The sequence below is a fragment of the Protopterus annectens genome, chromosome 2.part0 (assembly GCF_019279795.1).
Source record: "Protopterus annectens isolate FY-2018-M chromosome 2.part0, PAN1.0, whole genome shotgun sequence".
In the NCBI taxonomy this organism is placed as follows: Eukaryota; Metazoa; Chordata; order Ceratodontiformes; family Protopteridae; genus Protopterus; species Protopterus annectens.
The window spans coordinates 721,653,537-721,677,191 of NC_056728.1; the positions used below are offsets into that span (position 1 = coordinate 721,653,537).

A 23,655-nucleotide genomic window follows, 5' to 3' on the forward strand; every position below is an offset into this window, starting at 1 on the left:
GCTATATTACAGGTTCTGAGGTGTGGCCCATATTTTGCACCTGCACAGGACCTTTAATGGATTCCACATCAGTTTGGAGGAGTGCAAATATTGCTTTACACATGTTTTCCACTGTGGTTTTCTGGCCAGGGACTGTGGTCAGGATTTGTATATCCAGTGTGATTACTGTATGGTCTGGTTTTACCAGTGAGCAATACACTTCTCGTATTGCCATCCAGTACCCATGTTGCTGATTATCACATCCAGTATGCTTACCCCTCTTGTGGGAGTGGTACGTTGTTCCTGGGCATTTTGGTTTATGGATTCTATGAACTTTTGTCCTACAGTGTTGGAGCTAGTATAATGCTCCCAGTCTATGTCTGGGTATTTTCAGTCACCCAATATAATGTGGTTTGGAGGACTTGATATATTCATGTATTCCAGCATAGGCCAGGTGCAGTTCCTGGTGTTGGGATGGTAGTCTGTAGCAGGCTATAAACTGGGGGGCAGTTTTAGCCACTGTTACTTGACCATGGCTAGTCCATGCTGCTTCTTGTTGTGGTACCAACATGGGGTGTGGTTATCCTTGACAATTATTGCTAATCACCCTCCTTTTGTAGCTTGTTCCATGTTTTGAGGCTGTACAGCACAGTATGAGGTGTAACCTGGTAGTGTTAGGGTGCTGTTGTGAGCCTTGACCCAGTTTTCTGTTACAGCACAGATATCAACATTCTCCATACTGGGTGAGTTTAGACTGCATGCATCTTGCTGTTTCAACTTATCCCTTAACTTATTCTTATCCCTTCTGATACCTATGGAGGTAGGTTTGTGTTTTGAGCCTTACCTATTCAGGGCACGCTGTGGGTAACAACAGCATTTGCCAGTATCCATACGACCTGCACTGATAGGTGCACGCCAGTCCTAGCAGGTGGAGCATCATATCATGCTCAGCATGTCATCCCAGGCTGGCACACATTGGATCCCCTTTGACTAACTGCGATACTTCAGTCAATTATTGCACTTGATCATCTCATTGTCATATTGTGGCATGATGCTTGGTGAGGGTAGGATGTTAGTCAGGGTCCTCAGGTGTGCATATAGTACATGGTGTTACATTACTTAACACATGGCATTCATGCCTCAGGTGGTGCTGCAGGGCTGCCTCTGTCGGATGCGCATATTACACTTCCCTGTACATGTTTGTGAGCAGGTCATGTCATTTTAGGCATCCATGTTATTATTTGAGTGAGTCAGAGAGGGTATCATTCCCAGGGTTCCTACTGAGCCAGTGTATGTGCTATGCGTTGCCTCTTTGCCAAGGCCAGGGCATACTGGGCAGGCCTCCTTCTGCCTACTGGGGCAGGCTCAGGTTGTTCCTCCTCCGAGTTACGCTCTGCCTGTGATGGCCTTGGCAATGGTGGGGGGCTGTTTGGCCCAGCCCTATGCTGGTCCTGCTGCAGCTGTTTTCACAAGATCATATTATGTAGCATAGCACATACCATGACAATTTGGGTACATGTAGTTGGTGTGTACTGCAAGGCTCCACCAGATGTGTCCAGACACCGGAACCGTGACTTGAGCAGCCCAAACACACGCTCTATTACATTATGTGTTTGTGCATGTGCCTCATTATGGCGTTCCTGTTCAGGTGTGTGTGCGTTTCTGATGGGTGTCATCAGCCACGGCTCCAGTGCATAACCTGCATCCCCCACTAGGTGTCCATGTGGGATGTCCCCATTGGCAAATGTCTGGTACAGCTGCGTCAAATGCCAGATGTGGGAATCGTGGTAACTCCCAGGGCAGCCAGCACACACATTCATTATTATGCCCTGGGCATCACACACGACCTGGCAGTTGATGGAGGGGAAGCCCTTGCTGTTAATGTAGGCCCTACCCCGCTCGCCGGCTGGTGCTTTGATGCGTATGTGCGTGCAGTCTATTGCACCCACTACCTCAGGGTATTCCACTATTTGCTGGAAGAGACGCATATTGCTGGCCAATACCTCACGAGCATTGGGGAAATATACATAATCACCGACATGTGCTGACATGGCATCCAGGGACTGGTGCAGTACCCTGGAGGCTGATGCCTGTGATATCCCCATCATATCACCAGTTGGTCTCTGGAAGGTACCTGTTGCTAGTATTCTTAGGCCAACACATACCTTGGTTTCCACTGGGATGGGTTCCCCTCTGTTCGTTCTGTGTGTGAGGCGTGGCCTGCACAGCTCCACTATTTGCTGCAGGAGGTCTCTGTCCACTCTATAGTGCTCTACTATCTCCAGCTCATGTAACCCGTGGTAGGTGACCCTGGGCCTGTACACTCTTCTCCGTCTCCTCACTGTGGGTTGTCTGGCACCATCTGCATTGTCACCACCCTCAGCAAATCGCCTATGTCTCATTATGACAGCTATGGCAGCCCCTAACATTTCTGCTCTGAGTTCAGCTTTTTCAGTTTTCACTTCTAATAGCTTACTCCTGTTTTGCAGTGTCTCTTGAGAGAAACATCTTGCACTGCTGTTTGCAGATTTTTAAGTGCTGGGCTGAGCTACCATTCTGCCTGTGTAATTGCCTGCTTCTAATTGTTTTCACCTGCTAGCTCCAGCAGTATTCCCTGGTAGCTTCCTACTAATTCTGTTGCTTCCTTTTTCCTTTCTGTTTCCTCAGGGGGGAGCAGCATGTATACCAGCAGAAACACGCTCACAGTGGCTTACACGCGCGCACACATGCTTACACGGTTCAGAATCTGCTTATTCGGGTTAAAACGCGTGCACACCCGCGCAAACAGTGTTAAACATCTCCCAACATGCTCCCACATGCTCAAACTGCCTTACACGCGCGCACACTGTCTTACTCGCGCTTCATGGCGTGCACACATGCACGCCCAGCAAGAAACTTTGGTGTAGGCAACAGTGTACACCTTCCATTTCTTGACTTTCCCATGCTTATGTTGTGGCACTCCTCTTTCCATGATATGTATCTGACATCTGTCATGTAACTCTGACCTCCAATGAACTGCATTTCTTTCTGCCATTCCCCCCTGTGATGTCACCTATCTCCTACTCTGTTCCTCCCCCTTCTGTAACTCTTACACTACTCAGAATGTGCTCATTTGCTATGTGACAGTGGAATTCAGTATACTAACACTCATTTGCATCAGATTGCCTACTAATGCTTAGTTACATCTCTTAGACTCAGCTTCCCCCCTTAGCAACCACTACACGGTGGCCATGTTGTTTTTGGTCTGCTGGTCCCTGCATTGAAAATCCATGTATTGCATAAAACCCACATTTGTGGGTTTATAACCTTCATTTTTATGTATTATGCAGCGCAGCCCGTTTGCGCGGGGCTGCGCTGGGTTTAAAAAAAAATTATATTTTTATTACTTTTGCATCAGGTTACCTTGCCAATGGCCACATATTTGGCCATTGGCATGCTGCCTGACACATATGCACCCTTTATTTGGAGCTGATATGGCTCCGTTGTGGTTTTTGCAGAAACGTACTCAGTTGTCAACTGAGTACATTTCTGCAGCTAAAACGGCTCTTACACGGGCTGTTTTGGGCTTCCTGGATCGCTAATCATCCTCATTTGCATGCTATTCGGCTGCAAGTGAGGTGATTAGCTTATCCACGCCCACTCCGTGTAAGAGACATTTTAGCTGGTCTCTTACACGGACTTTGGGCTGTTCCTGGATCGCGAAGGCTGCATGGAGTCTTACACTACTCTTAGACTCCGTGCAAGCCTTCTTGAATCCTGCCCACTGTTTCTTGTAGTCAAAAGTACATGATTTGAATCCTTTCACCTCTCATTTGCCTCCTGCATGACTCTGAGCAAGTCATTCAGATAGTGCTCCTGGGTCACCTCTGAAAAGGGACAGTTTGTTCTATCAGTTTGCCTAGCTAACAAATAGATAAAAGAAAATATTATTTAAAATGTGGCCTTTTGTTACCCCTTATTTTTAGATGTGTCTGGTATTCTTGAGGCAAGTTATTTTAGTCTGCTCCTTGTAAAATTGATGGCTTTTCTGACATATTGTTGTGACTGCAGTCACTAAATAATGACAGACTATAAGTTTCAGACTTTATATCTTTCAGAAAATGCCTACTAATGTAAAGTGAGTTCTAGCAAATGTCTGCATATATAAGAGAAATGTCTGGTCAATGTTGGTGCCTCAGCAGGCAGCACATGTGTCACTGATGCTGAAGGATCAGAAGGCTGTGGGTTCCAGTCCCACCCCAGGTACTTTGATTACTCGTATCAATGCTAACACTGCAGTGTAGCATAAGCAGACTGCTTCACACCAGAATGTGCTGTGTTTTGGATGAGATGTTATACTGAGGTTCCATTTGTGTGAGTTGGTGGTAACTTAGGTGAATGTAAAAGATCCCACAACATTTATAAAAAAAAAAAAAAAAAAAAGAGTAGAAGAAGTTTCTCAGTGCTTTGGCCAAATTTCCCTTACTCAGTAGGGATTTTCCTGAAAAGATAGTAGCCCTGACTATGTCCCAGCTGACCAGGGTTTTATTACTGACTCAGGCAATTGTCTGAGAAGCAGGGAAGGGATGAGCATGGCCATCCAAGGTGAGAGGGCACTCGCTGATATCCTTCCTAAGGAGAGGCATGGTCCATAGAGAGGAGTTGCCTCAGACATAATCAACAAGTATGGGGGGGCAAGGAAAGGAAGTGAGTAAGTCATAAAAAATCCCCATGGATGTAAGCACAGATGAGCTGAACCCCCAGAAAGCCCTCAGGATCACAACAAGCCTGGGCAATAACAGAGTAAGTCTGAGAGGAGCTGGTGAGTAGCTAGTAGACCCAGCATAGACAATGGGTAGTGGGGAGCCAGGACGGTAAACATGAGATCTGAGGGGACCTAAAAAAAAAATAAAGAGTAAATAAACAGAAATTTGATGCAAATAATTATTTAAAATATGTTCCTGATTTTTCAGTCTTTGTCTCTGATTCTTAAGCTAAGAAGTTGAAAGAGAAGAGGGGAGTTGCACTGTGTTCTGTGGTTCTGACATCAGCAAGCTGAAATACATTTCTTGGCAATTCTTTATGAATTTATTCATTTACTTGTTCTAAAGCAGATTTCCGAAGTGCACAGTCATACAAGTGGTTCTAATTGATGGTTGTATGTATGTGAATGTGTGTGTGTGTGTGAGTGCGTGTGTCTGTGTGTGTGTGTGTGTGTGTGTGTGTGTGTGTGTGTGTGTGTGTGTGTGTGTGTGTGTGTGTGTTTGTGTGTGTGTAGGTGTGTACATGCAGATGGCATAGTTTTCAGCTATCTCTGATTTTTTCCCCATATCTGTAGTCTGTTCCTTATAAAATCTTTGGCTTTCTGGAAAAGTATTGTGATCTGTAATCACTAATGACAAAAATGTGAGTGTCAGACTTCATATCCTTCCAAAACCTGTTTTGCTAGCAACTTTATATGTATATAAGACTGATGTTCAAAAATTGTTCCTGAGTTTAGGTCTTTGTTTCTGATTCTTGTGCAAAGAGATTGTGAGAACACAGTGGCATGCAATGTATGGTTCTCATAGCAACGAGATGGAATATACTAGGTTAGTATTTGTGCATATATTCACTCATTTAATTGTAAAAGAAATCTGAGTAGCTGTAACTGGTCACGTGTGTGTGCGTGTGTATGTAACTATTTTATTCCTGCATACCACAGTAGTTATGGTGTAAAGGAAAGAAGGAATATCTTGCAGACATTGCAGACAACAGGAACATCATCATATGGGCCATGTTCTTTAGATATTATCCTTGGTTTCTTTGTTTTGCTGACAGTATGTTTATTACTTGGCTGTGAATAAACTGAGCAGCATGAAGCCTAAAAGTTTAATGTTAAATTTTCAATTTATTTTGATTTTTGCAGGCACATGTATGTGAGATGCATTGTTTTTAGTTGAGTCCTCTTTAGAAGATCAAAGTTCCAGAAAGTCAAACTTCATATAGTCAAGACCATATGACTGACTTTCCAAAACATTGAAGCTTTATAATATGCAGGGGGTGTGGGTGGTGCATGGTGGGGGGGCTTGCCCCATGGGAGAAATGTAGATTTTTGTTGTTTAGTCTTGTTCAATGTTTTGAAAAGTGGATCATATGGTCTAGTCCATATGACGTTCGACTTTCTGAAACTTCATTTTTCTGACATAGATCTATTTAGTTACAGTGAATACCTAATAAAAAGTGATTGCTTACAACAGGGAACAAAAACATGATCTAAAAAGATTGAATCAGAAAACTACAAAAAGAAAAAAAAAACAATGTTCTACTCAGGGGGCAAGTCACTCTACACCCCCACACCCCTGCTAACTGTACATACCAACTCCAAGATCCCACAATGGAGGAGAAACGGTAAATTTCCCGTCAGTGCTGTACTGTGATCTTGCATATACAACAGCCATCTAAGCAATAAAACAGAAAACATTTGCTCTTTTGAGCATTCTGTGTTGTGCACGGAGCACTCTGATTATGCTCCAAAATTGGAAAAAAGATAAGTTATGTGCTTCTGTACGACTAGACCTGAATGTAACTAGCTCTATCCACAAAAGTTTACAGACATTAGTCTGTAAGTAACTTATTTAAATTAGGGCAGTATTTAAAAATTTGTCCCTGACTTTTTTCTGCAGTATTTTCTTATTGTCTAAGCACTAAGTGCTTTACTGGCTCTCAAAGCTGGTAAAACTCTTTGGCTTTTTTCTGTAACTAGTAGTACACGGAGTAGATAAAACTCCATGCACTACAAAAAGTTATGATCGGGTCTCACTGATGATAACCTGTTATAAGGAGTTCTTGACATGGATGCCATGTTTTACCTCCAGAGCACTTTCTTGGCATCCATGTTTCTAACACATATTAACGTTGCTACAGTTGGAGATCTAATCATAACCGTTAATATTCTTGAACTACAACCACATAACTCAAGCCTTCCACTGAAAAGGAACACTTCTACCAACTGGGTTCTCCCAAGCTGTTGACAAATGTTACCCATTTGTCTTTTGAATTCCGGCATCCTTTACATAGCCACTAGTCAGTGTTTCACTGTATGCTATTGACTATGAATCCCAGCACATGACATTCATCACATGATTACTGCATATTAAAATGGAGTGTCTTTTAGAGCTTTCTAGCTTTTTCTTTTTTTGAAGTCTTGTTTAAGACGAAAGCGCTCAGACTTAGATTCAATAAATTGAGTTCTCTGGTGAGGATACAGCATGAATTTTGTTATCTATGAATCCCAGCATGTCTCTTGTAGTTTAATAGGTTGCCAGATGAAATTTCTATAAGCATGAGTTTTAAGGGAAGAAAGCTCACTGTTGCTCTTGCTAAGTCTGTTTACAATGTTAGTATTTTATTTTGTTTAGCAAATGGTTCAGTTTTGTCCTTGCAAAATTTCAAATAACAGGTTTCTGCGATTGTAAGAGTAAAGAAGAAAACAACATGCGTACTGGCAGGCTTAACACTGGGTTATGGTAACTGGCGGTAGACAACCAAGTAATGGGATATCAGTATGGCTGAGGAGCCCCTGTCCATTACGCTGCCTAAAGCCATATTTGACCATCATACAGCCTTGTCTGTAAGTAACACATGGAATGACCTCTACAGGTAGCTTTTCCATGCAATGATAGCTAATGTTAAAACAACAACTTCTGCTACATGTCTCTGTGCAACCACTAGAGGATAGGCTATACCATACATATATGTCACAGGGTGATATTTTGTTTTGGTATGATATAGTGAGACAGAGTTTGATGTACCTGTTCTGCACAACACAACCTTCTGCCATGGCAGTACAGATCCTTTAGGAATCTCATTGATCATATTTAATGCACGATTGACAAAGGGCATTTGTTATATAAGTGTTGAAAACCAGAGTGACAAACTTTACCAAACTATTCATATCATAAGTCCTGAAAATGTTAAAATATTTCCCTACAGCTGAATGAGAACTAGTTGATTGGATTCCAGCTGTCTAAACATGCCTGGTTGAAACTCCAGGTTGAAGTCTATGTTGTTAGTTACAATGGATTTACAGTTTGTGCAAGATGCCATGCTCTCTAATCAGGATCTTTTCCTATTTACACAGATGTGTGACCATGGCGTTGGTATATTTAAGGTTGAGGATGCAGATGGAATACGTTGTCCTCTAGTAAAAATGTTTAGGTTGATTTTTGTGGTTGAGTTGTATGGGAACTATAGCCTTAATCAGTTTTAATCTAGGATTTTTTTTCAGATAATTGCACATACATAGGAGAAGAAAGAAAGAAAATGTCCAAGGTTAGACATAACTTTCTACCATGTCCTGCTGCCTTGTTATAAAGGGAGAAATGCACAATCTCATCACCAAATTATATTGTTTGTAACCTACTTAACTGCAGTCAAATCATTTTAAAGTGGGGACAAGTGGATGTCAAGAAGTACACTCTGAAAAACTGGGACACGGACCCAAACCATAATTAGATGTAGTTTTGAAGGGTCCATAGCCTGGGTAATGCAGTGTCAGACATGCAGACCAACCTAACACAATGGTTCTGTTAAGGAATCATGCTCTTTACAGAATTGTGTAGTGTAGATACTCCAACATACCATGCCATCCATTCAACAGTGAGGCGACCAAGTTAAACTTAATCAATACCTCTTCTAGGGCTCAGTCTGACAAATTCTGCTGTGCAGTTGATGTTAATCCAGACTTCATGGCTCAGCCAAGCCTTATGAATCTGATCCTTAACAGAAATACAGTTGTGTTGTAATGTTTTTTAATTTCATTATTTGGACCCTGAAACCTACAATTCCCCCTCCTCTCTCTCTCTCTCGCTCTATCTTAATCTCTCCCTATCTCTGTTTGCCATTTTCTGTTGAGACAGGAATCATAGCCATTATTTAAGCAGGTGTAGGACCTTTTGTGTTAATGACCTACCTTATCTTTGCACCACTTTGCATGAAAAATTATTCACTGCCATCTGCTATATGCAAAATGATGCTGTGCATACAGAGTACACTTACATAGATGCACTTACATAGCCAAAATGGAAGCAAAGCTCTCTCCACCCAAAATTGTGCTAGACAGTCAAGAGGAGAAGGTTAATACCCACACTACACCTCAAGCAACACATAGCCCTTCTAAACCCACACCACCAACACCCACATATAGCAACACTAAATCCACATATGCAGAGGCCCTTAACTGTAACCTGCCCAAGCAACAAGGACCTCTGAAGCTGAAACGCAAACAAACACCAGTCACAACCAAAGTGTCACATAGCTCACAACACCAGTGTGCCACCCAAGGCAAGACAAAGTACCTAACACTTTAGTCATAGGTGACCCTATAGTCTGGCACACTGATGTTCCACTCACCAGATTGAACAAGGAGAAAGTTACAGTCAGCTGCCTGTCGGGTGCCAGGATCTGCCACATAATGCATGCACTCAAGTCACTCTACAACAAGTACAAATATGTCCATGTTGGAGTGAATGACTTGAGATGTACCTCCCTGGACTACATGAAAAGAGACATGGAAGAGCTCTTGGATCATGTGGCCCTGGCAGGTATGACCCTAGCCCTGAGTAGCATCCTGCCTTCGCCCAGAATGATACCATAATACAAGGACAAAATGATTGAAATTAACAATTGGCTAAGCTTCTGGTGTCATTCAAAGGGGATCCAGTATCTGTCTGCCTGGGACGACATGATCAACAGACCACGATGCTTTGCCAAAGATGGTCTGCACCTGTCGCCCCTGGGATTCAGGATACTGGCTTAGGCTCTTGCCACCCCTATAGTGCCTTTTTTAGGCAAAGTTCAGAGGACAAAACCACCACCGTAACAGGTACAAGCATGCAAAATCTGAAGGTAATGCTGCTCAATGCTAGAAGTCTAAACCTCAAAATGCACTCTCTTGAGGCACTCCTAAAAATGGAGAACATCAATATCTGTGCAGTAACTGAGATCTGGTTCAAGGCTCCAGAGAGCACCCCTGCAATACCAGGCTACAACTCTTACCACACTTTTCGGCCACCAAACCAGGACCAAAACACTAAAGGTGGAGGAGTGTCAATATTCACCAAGGATATTCACACCACCAGGCTAGTTGCCCAACACAATGCATCTGAAATTCTCCAGGTGCAACTAACACTAGGTAAGACTGCAATCCAAATTGTAGCTTGCTACAGATCCCACACCATGCCCCAAGATTCTCACTACACCTTTCTAAACATACTGGAAAATATTAAGATAGAACAAAACACCCTAATACTGGGTGATTTTAACTACCCTGCCATTTACTGGGAAAACTACTCATGTACCAACACCTTTGCCCAACAGTTCTTGGAATTCATAAATTCCAATGCCCTGGATCAACTAATCCATAGTCCCACCAGGGGCTCCAATATCCTAGACCTGGTAATTACCAACATGGGAAATCGATGCTCCACACCTATGGCCACCCCCTCATTAGTCAGGTCTGACCATAAGCTAATCACCCTTAACATCCACATCCCACCCCCACCCCCACCCCCCAGAAACAAAACCTCCATAAAAAAAACTTCTCCAAAGCCAACTTCATGCTATTCAAGTCAGAAGTGACAAACTTCATGACACCCATGCAGACGGGAACTGAAAGTTCAAATGCTGAATCCTACACTAAGGCACTGTATGAGCACATCCACTCATGCATGAAATGAGACATCCCAAATAGAACCAAGATGCTCTCATCCAAAAAAGGGAGCCAATTTGGTGGCCCCCTGCCATAAACAAACTTTACAACAAAAGGAAGAAACTGTTGCAGAAAAGAGGAAAATCCCAGGATGCAAAAAACTCCCTTACCAGCCTCAGTAAGAAACTGAGATCCCTCAGAAAATCCTCCAAAGCTAGTTACGAAAATAAAATTGCCAAAGATTCCAAAGACAACCACAAGGCATTCTATAACTATGTCAAGAATCTAAATGGCAATGCTCAGATCTGCTCTGAGCTAAAACAGAATGGCATTAAATATACTGATCCCAAGGATATTGCCAATATCCTGGCAGATCGATTCAGTGCCATCTTCACCCCCCTCTCACCCCCTAAATGGCCAATCTCAATACCGGAAGATTGCCAAATTCCGGTAATAACGGCCACACAGGTAAAAAACACACTCTCCAAAGCTAAGAATACAGCATCCATGGGACCAGATGACATCCCGGGCTGTGTACTACATGAACTACAATATGAACGGGCACCTCACCGAAGTGTCATGTTTAATCATAGCCTCACCTCAGGTTTCTTGCGCACTGAGTGGCACAGAGCTACAGTTATCCCACTCCACAAGGGGGGATCCACCTTGGATCCCGGAAACTACCATCCCATCAGTCTGACAAGCCTTATCTGCAATGCCATGGAGCATATTATCATGGAACTTATAAACAAAGACATTGGCAACCTTCAAACACTGGACCCACCCAGTTTGGGTTCGTGAAGGGCCGATCTTGTCACCTGAACCTGTTTGACTTCTTTGAATCAGTCTCCAGAGCCATGGACAAGGGTAAGGTGGTCCACACAGATTATCTAGACCTTGCCAAGGACTTTGACAGCATCACCCACTCTGGAATCATAGATAAACTTACTAAGCTGGGCATTAATCCCTACATCACCCAATGGGATGCTAACTAGCTTAGTGATAGAACCCACACTGTAAAAGTAGCCGACTCCAAATCCATCTCCAGACAAGTGACAAGTGGAGTACCTCAGAGATCAGTCTTGGGACAGCTCTTGTTTGACATTTACTTCTCTGAAGTACAGGCCAACACTAAGGGACTCTGGCTAACAAAGTTCTCAGATGACTGCAAACTGGGAGCCATTATTGAATCCCCAAATTATGTGGATACTCTACAAAAGGGCCTTACAGAATCAGATGCTTGGTGCCAGAGCCATGGGCTCAAGCTCAATGCCAAGAAACGTATAGTTATCCCCTTTGGGAAAAAAACATGCCCCCGTGAATTACCATATAGGTGGCAGTACACTAAACACTGAAAGTCTGATAACAGACTTAGGGACACAGGTGGACAGTGGTCTCACCTTCGATAACCACATCGCCACAACAGTCAAGAAATCCTTCTGTGTGGCACATCTCATCACTAAGGGCTTTTCATCCAGAAAAAAGGAGTTCATTGTCCCACTGTACTCATCCCTCATTAGACCCATTATAGAATTCAAAGCCCCGTTTGGTATGTACCTCTCCAGACATCTGCAACAACTGGAAAGGCCGCAGAAATACCTCACTAAAAGAATCACAGGCCTAAAGCAGATGCCCTACGCTGACCACCTTAAAAAATTCCAGCTATACTCTGTCACATATCGTCTACTCAAAGATGATCTCTGCTTAACATACAAGGCCATGTTAAACCCAGAGCTGTTGGACATGTTACACTTAAGAAATCCCAATCCTTCAGAGCCACACACTCCAGGATCTAAACCTTGTCATCACAATAAACAAAATATGCTGGAGGGATTGGTTCCTGACCCAGTGACTCCCCCAGACTCTAGAATAGATTGCCCATACATGTCAAGCAGAGTGCCTCTTTGGCCCTCTTCAAAAGAAACCTTGATGATTGGATGGGAGAAAGGAAATTCACCCTGGGGATCACATCAGTTGCCCTGCTAGTCAGGGGTCCAGGGAAGTAAATAGTGTGGGAAGAAATAGCCAGGGAATTGTTATGGCTAGGCTTGTATCTGGCTGATACCCTAGTACCAACTTATGAACCTATGAACCTATGAGTAGCATGCCCAGTGACATTCTTGTACTTTTTGAAGCCTTACAAGTATTCTCTTGTTCTGCAGCTAGAGATGAGGAATCCACAATGCCTGTCCTCCCTTCAGTCAACCTGGTGAGACTGATCTAACCTCCACCCACTTTAGCCTAGCTCTCAGCAGGTCCAATGAGTGTCAAGGGTCTATATTATAACCTCAAACAATTAAGAGTGAACCCTCTTTAACTGACCCCTTAAAATCAAAAGCACTAAATCCCGAATGCACGGAACAGCATTTTTTTTTCCCAGGGAAAGAAATCACTTGTCCATTTCCTCCACTGTGGTGCAATCTTGGAGTTGTTATATTTAAGTAGGGGAGGTGTGGGGGGGCAAAGCCCCCCACTTTGTTTTGTGTTTGGATTTTTCTTTTTTTTTTTTTTTTTTGTGGAACAGCGATTTTTTTCCCCTGGGAAAAAAATCTCTGTTCTGTGTATTTGGGATTTAGTGCTTTCGATCTTAAGGGGTCGATTAAAGAGCATTCACTCTTTTAATCATTCGAGGTTATAATATAGACCCGAGTGTCAAGATAGATACTGAACCCAGGTTTCCACTATCACAGATGGACATCCAGTGTCTGTGACAGTGGTTTGGTTCAGTTTTTGTGATATTTTAAGCAAACCGTGTTAACAAAAATAATGCTTTTATACTTTGCATGTATATTATACTACCCCAGATACAATTAAGTGAGACTTTTATAATTTGTTACATTACAGTATTGATTTTCCAGCAAATTAACAAAGTAGACAAAGCTAATTATGTGACTTTATATTTTTCAGGCAAAAACTGGGACAGACTATAGGAGTGAAGCAACCTATCAGTGCAAATCTGACTTTAAACTTACTGGAAGTTCCACTCGTATATGTCAGGCCAACCGTCAATGGTACAGTGAGAGTCCCCCTTCCTGCATCCTCCAGGCATGTGAAAAGCCTCCACACATTAAACATGGGTATTCAAAAGGAAATATTTTTAGCATAGGTTCTGAAGTTTCTTTTTTCTGTGATGAGGGTTATAAACTGGTTGGAGATGCCAAGTGGACATGCCAAAAAAATGGAAGTTGGAATGCAAAGATAGTCCCAGAATGTGTTGCAGCAAAATGTCCTGATATTCCACTTTTAGAAAATAATTTAGTTGTGAAAAGTGCAACAAAAGATACAGGAACTGTGCAGTTCATGTGCATGGAAGGTCATGCTTTGCATGGCTCTTCAGTGCTGAAATGTTTGTCATCCCAACAATGGAATGATTCATTCCCCATTTGCACTCCTGTCACGTGTAGTAAACCTCCAGATGTCCCCTATGGAGAGCCTGTGGTTTCATCTCTCTCGTTTGGAAGCACTGTTAAATACACTTGTATGGATGGATTTCTCTTTAAAGGTACACCTACTCTAACCTGTCAAGATGATGGAACATGGAGTTTTCCATTACCAGAATGTGTCCCAGTAGAATGTCCTCAACCAGAAGAGATTAAAAATGGGATTGCACATGTGCAGGGTCTTACCTATCTCAGTACAGCTTTATACACATGCAAATCTGGATTTAACTTGATAGGAAACACTACAATACTTTGTGGAGAAGATGGATTCTGGATAGGAGACAAACCTATTTGTATGCCAATTCAATGCCCCAAACCAAAAGAGATGCCAAACTCAAGAACTGTTTACACAGACCTTAATTATAGTGATACTGTTACATACTTGTGTGACAGGGGGTTCAGACGTCAAGGTCAGAGTACTTTAACTTGTTTAGAGACAGGTGAGTGGGATGCAGAAGCACCATCTTGTAAAGAAATACTCTGTGAACCTCCTCATCCCATTCAGAATGGTTTTCTTGAAGGTGCAGACCATAGCTTTGGAGCTATGATTATTTATAGCTGCTTCCCAGGATTTCAGCTATCAGGACATGCTATGCAAACATGTGAAGAGTCTGGATGGTCCAGCTCAATGCCAGAATGCCTGCCTATTGATTGTGGCTTGCCTCCTCATATTGACTTTGGAGAATATGTAAAGCTCGGGAACCTTCAAGGCATGTTCCATGATGAAACATACCAGTCTCCTCCCAGTTATTTGAGTCCATTAACAGGACATGAAGATGACAATGGTGATGCTGAACAAAGCAAGAAAGCCACTGCAACTGGCAGTGCTCTGGATTCTTCAGGATTTCCATATGGAACTGAGATCATGTACACTTGTTACAGTAATTATGAATTAGTAGGCACTTCTGTGCTCTTTTGTCTTGAGGATGGCACATGGAATGGCAGTGCCCCAGTATGCAGTTCTGTATTCTGTGAACCACTTACTGCTCCAGAAAATGGGTTTGTTCAGTCCACAGATAGCCTGCATGGCAGTTCAGTGTGGTATGGATGTAATTCAGGATATGAACTGTCAGGGGCAGCAGTAAGACACTGCTTGCCAAACAGAACATGGACTGATGAACCCCCTGCCTGCAAGCCAGTCACATGTCCTGTACCTAATAACATCAGCAATGGATCCATAAACATGAAAGATAATACATTAATGAGTGTAATTTACTATAGTTGTGACCATGGCTATAAACTGAGTGGTCCCAGTAAAAGGACTTGCCTGGAAAGTAAGGAATGGGATACAACAGAACCTGCATGTGTTCCAGTATCTTGTGGAAACCCAGTCATACCTGAGAATGGACATATTATAGGAGAACTGTATTTATTTGCAGAAAGTATTGAATATAAATGTAAAGATGGATATCAGTTAGAAGGTGAGCTGATCAGTACCTGTTTAGCCAATGGAAGTTGGAGTACATTAGCTCCATTATGTCAACGCGTGGTATGCCGTAGCCCTCCAAGTGTCCCTAATGGTGAAGTTACTGGAGAGAGCTACCGCTACGGGGAAGCAATACAGTACCATTGCAATGAAGGTTATATTTTACATGGAGCTCCAAAATTATACTGTAAAGCTGATGGAACCTGGGATATGGAAGCACCAACTTGCATGCCAGTCAGTTGTGGACCTCCAGAAGACATATCCCATGGACATTTGGATGGACTCAGCTTCAGTTATGGTGATCATGTTCAGTATTCCTGTTTTCCTGGTTATGAACTGAAAGGGAATACAGCAAGACAATGTCAGTCGAATGGCATGTGGAGTGGAAGTTCTCCAGTCTGTGAACCTTGTAAATGTCTACCTCCACTTATTGACAATGGACTCATAATTGGGCAGGATTTCAGTTGTGGGGAGAAAGTCACATTCAAGTGTCGAGAAGGATTTAAACTACTTGGATCATCTGAAATCACATGTGAAGCTGGTAGTAAATGGAGTTCAAGTTTTCCATTCTGTGAACAAATTTCATGTGAGCCGTTCCCTGTAGTGCCAAATGCTTATGTAAACAGTTCATCGACAGAAGACATAGTAATTTACAGCTGCATGCCTGGATATGTAATGCATGGAGATGCAAAGCTGACCTGTACAGATCAGGGTGAGTGGAGCAAACCATATCCAGTCTGTGAACTTGCAAGCTGTGGCTTGCCCCCTCTTATTCAAAATTCAGTAGCACTGGGGAATTTTTACACATATGGAAGCACAATTCTATACAGGTAAGGAACTTTCAGTCTTTACACATTGTTGAAGTCTGGTATGAGAAAGTAACACACAACTAACTACAGCTATTTCACTGGATTCCATATTGTAAGATATCATTTTGTTGCAGTGGTAAATAAAATATCTTAAAAATATGAATCACATATCTTTGAAGTCTGCATATAATTAGATTTATTATTCTGATTTGTCTTAAAACTATCCCTACCATAGTTACCCTGGCTTGAAAAGATTTGTCAAAAATATGCAGACACTTGTTCAAAACGTTGCTAAAAGAAGGGCATGGGTGCACATACACAGACACACACACACACACCCACACACACACACACACACACACACACACACACACACACACACACACACACACACACACACACACACACACACACACACACACACACACACACACACACACACACACACACACACACACACACACACACATGCACACACTAGCTCTCTGTCTCTAACAGATATACATGTGCTATATCTAATTAAAATTATTCCCAAACAATTGCAACAATGATGCATATTTTGTTTTTGACATTGGTGAAACTTTTCATCAACATACTGTGGCTATGAATGAATAAACACCAAAAGGAAGAATTTTTATCAAAATTATTTTACTCAGGTAAATGTAAGGCTTCAGGTTTACAGTCATCAGCAAACTTAGTCAGCCAAAGGCTTTCAATGTCAGCCTGGATGTCAGACAACTACATTCCAAACTAGTGCAGCCCCATTACCAAGCTCTAAAGGGACACACCATTGGTAATGAGTCTTTTCAAGGACAGTGTGCCCCAGTCTTGGTTTGCTGTGCTTTGTCTGTGATCCAGTTCACTATCCATCACTTAACTAACAGTTAGCATTTAGTTAGATAAGTCTACCTATGATGCCTGATTGAGGAATGGTATTAAAAGCTTTGGGCAGGGTAGGTAAGGTATGTGTACTAACCTGCCCTTCTGCAGGACCTCAATGACTTTTTCAAAGACATGAACCAGCTTCAGCAGACAAGATTTACCTTTCACAAACCCAAACTGATTTGGGGTGAGGGACTTGAGGCTACCAATGTCTATGTTTATGAAGTTCATAGTGATGCATTCCATTGTCTTGCATATAAGACTTGTGAGGCTTAAGGGTCTCTAATTACCAGGATCGATGGTGGCTCCTCCCTTACGTAGAGAAAATTACTATCATAAGTCTCTATTCCTCAGTCATAAAGCCTGGTAAGTGGCTGAGATTGAATAGATTGTGAAGTGGTTTAGCAAGTCACTTCTTCATGCTGGCAAGGAAGCATCCTGTCACATTGTCAGGTCCAAATGAGCTATTATTTTTCATCTCCAAGAGAGTCTTAAGGACTTGTTCAGGGGTGATATGTTTTTTTGGGGGGGCAGACAAAGGATTAAGCAAATGTAAGTCAGATGGAGATAGATGGGAGAAGTTTGAACAAAATATGTTTGCTAATAGGTCAGCTAATGCAGCTATCTCTTCAGGGGCAGAGTAGATAAAGCCATTGTGTTTCATCTCAAAGCAATGCCATGTGTTGCTTCTAAGGTTTCTGGCATAGTTAAAGAAGGTCTTTGACAGAGGAGGTATTTTTTTTAATTTCCTACTTGATTTTGGAAAGTTTAAATTTCCTTCTAATCTTTTTTCTTAACTTTCTGAGTTTGACTTTGAAGTGTAGGTTTTCAGTTTGTTATTAAAGAACAGGTTTTTTTTTTGCTTTTGCTGTAGAGCTTATTTATACTAAGGTTCCGTGAAAGTTTTTTTTCTAAACCTGGCACTACATTTGTTACAGACAGATGTCTTGATGTAGGTTTTCTGATGAGAATATAATCTCTTCATAAAAGCAACAGTGCTTCTTGTTGAGTCTTCATGAGGAGGAGGAGGACTCCTTAAGCATCCCAGGCCATTATATTGTTAGAATACATGTGCCTTATAAAAGTCTCATGAAGTAATAGAGTTGTGAGTGTTTTGGGCTGGGTTCTGATAGGGAGGTCCACTGCTTGATGGTCAAAACTAACCAAGCAGGTATATTATGGCTGCAGAGCATAATGATGCTATGTTTGGAGTGACCATGTCCTGAACATTTGATTCTCTTGTGGGGGAAAGTACAATCTGGTTTAGTTTGTTTAAATTAATGAAGTCTAGGAAGCAGTGAGCATATTTGTTTTCAGTAGTGTAATTATCTCATGTAATAGATAGAGATAATATAAATCATCAAGTGTAATAGTGTATGGTTTGATAGTAAGGGACTATAGTTGGTTCAGACATGCCTCCTGAGGTTTGGGTGATAGAGTTCCATAGATGACCAGGAAATAGAGAGGGATCTAAGCTATAGTTACTAGGATATGAAGGAGTATGTGGTCATTATCTGACTAGATGTGAGGCAGTTGTAGAGACATACTGATGCACTGCCACCAGTTACAGTGGTGTCCACAGTAGATGAACTGGATGTGTGATGAGCACTGAACCCTGGTAGGGTAGGTTTGCTATCACTGTAACCATAATTATGCTGATGTTTATATTTACAAGGGATAAGAAGGTTTTAAACAGGTCAGTTTCTTATTTAGAATTCTAGCGTTCAGTCACTCCAGTCTCCACCATTATACTGTCCTGATTTGGTTTGGCTAGGTTGGTAGGTAGTACAAGTTTATATTGCCTAAAAAAGGCATCACAGAGGTAGACTAAGCCCTGTCCAGTACAGAAAAACTCTAAGGTGAAAGATGCATGCCATCTCTGTTGAAGCAGGTGGAACAGCCAGTGATTTCCTTTCAGGCTGACACATACTGAATCTCCTGAGAATGACACCAATATGGAAGTCAACCATCTTTTTTTTTATTCTGAAGCATTATTCGTAGTGACGGGAGAGTGCTGTTTAAAATTAGCTTCATACCGGCCTTGAAAGTATACTCTGTAAGCCCTGACATGTCTCTCTGTTCATATAATCCTGGTATATAATCCTCAGGTCATTTACACACACATGAATAATGTCCACAACATAGATGTATGTGGGGTAAAGGTATTTAAAATCCCTAGACACCTGCTGTATCATAAATCCTGATAGGTGACTCAGTATTACCGTATCATATCTGTATGCCACTATGGAGACATGAATGACTAGGACATTGCCTTATGTTTTAACTGGTCCACAGTTCCTTGAAAGGTCATAGGGCTATTATGGTGACTTCTTTAAGGCAGGGTTTAGGATAGTGGTGCCAAAGGTGTAACATGCAAGACTGCATTATGCTGATGACACATATAGGAGTCTGGCTTTCACCATGGAAGTCTTTGAGGCTTGAGAAGGCACTTTTTTAAGTACCACAACATAATAAGGTTTCTTTATAAGGCACCTGGCAGGTAGGTACAAGGTAATGACAGGAATGCTTAGATGAGAAGCTACCACCAACTTTAACAAGTCATGGTGCATTGAACCAGTACATATCTCATATAGGTGGTGAAGACTGCAGATGAATGTAGCACTTTGCACCCTTAGAAGCACCCTTAGAACAACCATGGAATACTAAGCTGGAATTAGCCCAGGAGTGCACTATGCCCTAGCAGTGCATAATTCACAGCTTTTTTTTAAATTCATAGGTTCATATGTGTTCACTAGACTAATGACCACCAGGGCATTTTTAAGCCTAGTCATGCATTCTAAATCTCTGACAAGTGCTGGTACTATTGATAAGTGTAATCAGGGGCTTGGGAGAAGAAACATTTATAAGCAGGAGCTGGGAGATGAGCCATTTACAGACTGCCTGTGTCCTTTAGAGACACAGGTACCAAACCAGGGATGCATTTCCTCTCTCCCATCCAATTGTCCAAGTTATACTTGAATTGGGTTTGAGAAGAACTTTGCTTCACATGGATGGGGAGCCTGTTCAAGAGAAGGGGTAGTCTCTGGGATATATATCTGTGTCTCCAACAGGTCCTATTTATATCACAGGCAAGGTTTAATTCTTTAGAATGGGTAATTCTGGTGCTGTTTATTTTGAGGATATGTAGGAAATCCATCAGGTTGGGGTCTGATTATGCCTTGCATGCCAGGCGTAGATCTCCCCTCAACAGCCTATAGGAGACAGAATAGAGGGATAGGGCTTTGAGGTGGTCTGCATACGGCATGTTACTTTTGCCCTGTATTCTTTTAGTGAGGAATCTCTGTGGACATTCCAGTTGTTGGATACATGTGGTTACATACCAAATGGGGCACTCTACTCAATGATAGGTCTGACAAATGCTAAATACAGAGGACTAATGACTTTCATGGACCTAGATGCCATACCTTTGTTTAGATGTTGTACAACATAGAATGATTTCCTCACTACTGTGGACATATGATGGTCAAAGGCTAGATTACTGTCAATGTGTGTCCCCAAGTCACTGACTACTGAGTCAACTCTTAGAGGTGTGTTGTCAATATGATAGCTATTGGGGTGGGTGGCTTCTTGAAGAATACTGTTATGCATTTCTGGACATTTAGTTTTACTCAATGGCTCTGACACCAGTTTTTTGTCTGTGTCAGCCCTACCAAAGAACATTTTTGTTGGTGGGGGAATCTATGACTGCTTCTAATTTGCAGTCATTTGCAAATTTAGTCAGACAGAGGTCATTGACATTGGACTTGACATCAAAAAAGTAAATGCCAAAAAGGAGCGGCCCCAGGACTGATCCCTAATGGACTGCATTTGTGACTGGCCTCTTTGTAGAGGTAGACTCCACAGTTCTAACTTTCTGAGTCCTATCTATGAGCCAACTGGTATCCACTGGGTGAGAAAAGGGTTTATACCTAATCTCTTCATGTTATCAGCAATTCCCGAGTTAGGTATTGTGTCAAATGCCTTGGCCAGGTCAAGGTAAGCACTGTGTGAACCATTTGACCTCATCCATTGCTTTGGTGACCTTCTCAAAGAAGTCCACCAGTCTGAGTAGCCATAACCTGCCCTTGACAAAACCAAATTGGGTTGGGTCCTGTGTCTGGAGGTTTCCTATGTCATTATTGATCATTTCCATAATAATTCTTTCCATGACTATGCATATGAGACCAGTGAGACTTATGGATCTCTAGTTTGCAGGACCCTGTAGATGGCCCACCTTTGTGTAAAGGCATGACTGTTGCTGTACTCTATTTGTGAAGCATGAAGCCTGTTTGAAGGATAAGTCAAACTGCAATTCCAGAGGACCTGATAGGTCATGCTTCATGCTATTTAGAAGGCTTCCTGGGATATTGTCTAGCCTCACTAATGCAGTGTTTTAGGTGTTATAGAGAACATTAAGGATCTGCTGCCTTGTGATAGTAGGGGGGTTATATTTGATGGTATTTCCTGAGAGAAAGTTGAGGGGGCGAGAGCAGTAAATTTGGGGCTGAATTTGTCAGCTAGTTGGTTTGCAGTATTTTCTGGCTCAGTATAGGTGGCTCCATTAGCAATGAGCTCTGCACACACATAGCTCAAGTTGGCTTTGATAGACTTCATTTATCCTCTGAGTTGTTTGTTTAGTTTGGTGAGGGTGCTTTTATCCTGCTGGGTGCTGCACCTCCTAATTCCTGCCATTATTTTCTTCCTCCTCTTATACAGCCTATTGATTTTGTGATTCCACCAGGGTGGCCTGTTCTATGAGTTAGTTCTGTACTTCTACCGGGTAGGTATTGCTGCCTCTATGTTTGCATAGGGTTTATGTGAACAGTTCCATGTAGGCAGTAGTGTTCCTGGGGTTTATGGGGGCTTGAAATGTTGCCAGGTTATCATTTAATAGCAGGAGGTTAATCTTAGAGTAGTTCCTGAATATTCCAGGGTTAGCTGGGGTTCTAGGTTTTATTTTACTTCAAAGGAGATCATTTGTGGTCTGATCTTACCAGGGAACACATTACACTAGGGGGGTGTTCAGCACGTTCCTATATTAGTGAGGACCGGATCCAGTATGTTTGCACCCCTGGTTAGTTGATTGACAACCTGGTCAAGGGAGTTTGCGTTTACGAAATCCAGGAATCTCTGAATCTGTACATTTGGTGTTGCATATGATTCCCAGTTAATAGTGAGGTAATTAAAGGTGCCCATGAATGTGGTACTGAATTAAATAGTAAGTGTTTCCAATAAGTTTAAATATATGTTATGGATTTCCTGGATCATAGAGAGGGACCGATAGTTTGCAAGGGAATGGTATGGAATTTTGTCTATGTTGCTTTGAATGTGGATAAGCTCAAGTGCATTGTCCTGTTTGACCAGAGATGAGGTATATTTATTTTTGATGTAAATCAAGACACCTCCAACTTTAGTCTCTGTCTATGTAGTAGCTGGTCTAAATGGGTGGAAGACAAAATCCTTGCACTGCCAGTGTGCTCTCCATGGCCCTACACATGTCTCAGTGACATCACAGATGTCAGCATTCTCTGGGGTGGCTTGTATGGAGTGGATCTTTTTGTTTAGACTTCTAGCATTAGCAGCAACATCTTTAAATTTTCTTGGTTTTGATTTGCTATGTCAGAAGTACTTTCAGTTTGGCATTGCCTAAAAAAAGCACTATGGGGGAAGACAATGTTGTAGCTAAAATTCAATACCCAAGAAGGGAAAGATGCAGACCATCCCTAGTAAAGCAGTGTGGTCTGTTGAACATCTCCTTCCATGCTGACAAATACTGCACCCCTTACAATGACACCAGAAACTAAGCCAATTATTAAAGTCAGTCATCATCTGATTGTATTGTTGCATCATCCTTGGATAAGGTAAAATGCTGCTCAGTGCTAGGCTCATACAAGCCTGGGGCACATATTCTGAGAGCTCCACAATGTCTGTCTTCAGATAGTCTAGGGAGGTCATTTACACCCATATGGACTATGACTGAGTCATATTGGTACTTGTGTCCAGTGACCTGAGTGCCCTCATGTGTAATGTAACAGATCCTGGACCATGATAAGCAACTGACCGTGACTTTTTCTTTACTCAGCCTGGTGAGGGGGACATCAGTGTGTCTCACAATGGAGTCGCCAATGACCTGAATGTTGGATTGTGTGGTGGCTTGTCTTATGGGCTCAGAAGTACAGGCTCAGTGAGATATGGCTGTGTATGTTGATGTGGGTGCTGTTTTGAAAGAGTGCATTTGGGGCTGCTGAGGTTATTTGTTATGTGCACTTCATCTAGGAAGTCTTTGTGGTTTATGAAGGTTACATGTAAGTGCCTCAGCATATGTGAGTTTATACGTCTGCTTTGAATTGTGTGTGACGAGTTCAGCGTGTGTACTACTGATAACCTTATTGTCATTAGGAGCACTTTTATGTGAGAGCTTTGCCTCCAGTGACATTGTTTAAATACATC

The 23,655-nt window shown here is 42.2% G+C and overlaps 1 protein-coding gene across 3 annotated transcripts in view; it reads left to right on the top strand.

The window, feature by feature from the left end:
* SVEP1 (sushi, von Willebrand factor type A, EGF and pentraxin domain containing 1) overlaps positions 1–23,655 on the top strand; it is a 2,252,988-nt gene that overhangs the window by 1,630,240 nt on the left and 599,093 nt on the right. For all 3 annotated transcript variants that reach the window (XM_044061036.1, XM_044061037.1, XM_044061038.1), the window contains exon 38: positions 13,556–16,344. In XM_044061036.1, coding sequence (XP_043916971.1) covers positions 13,556–16,344 — 2,789 coding nt within the window. The remainder of the gene's footprint in view (positions 1–13,555; positions 16,345–23,655) is intronic.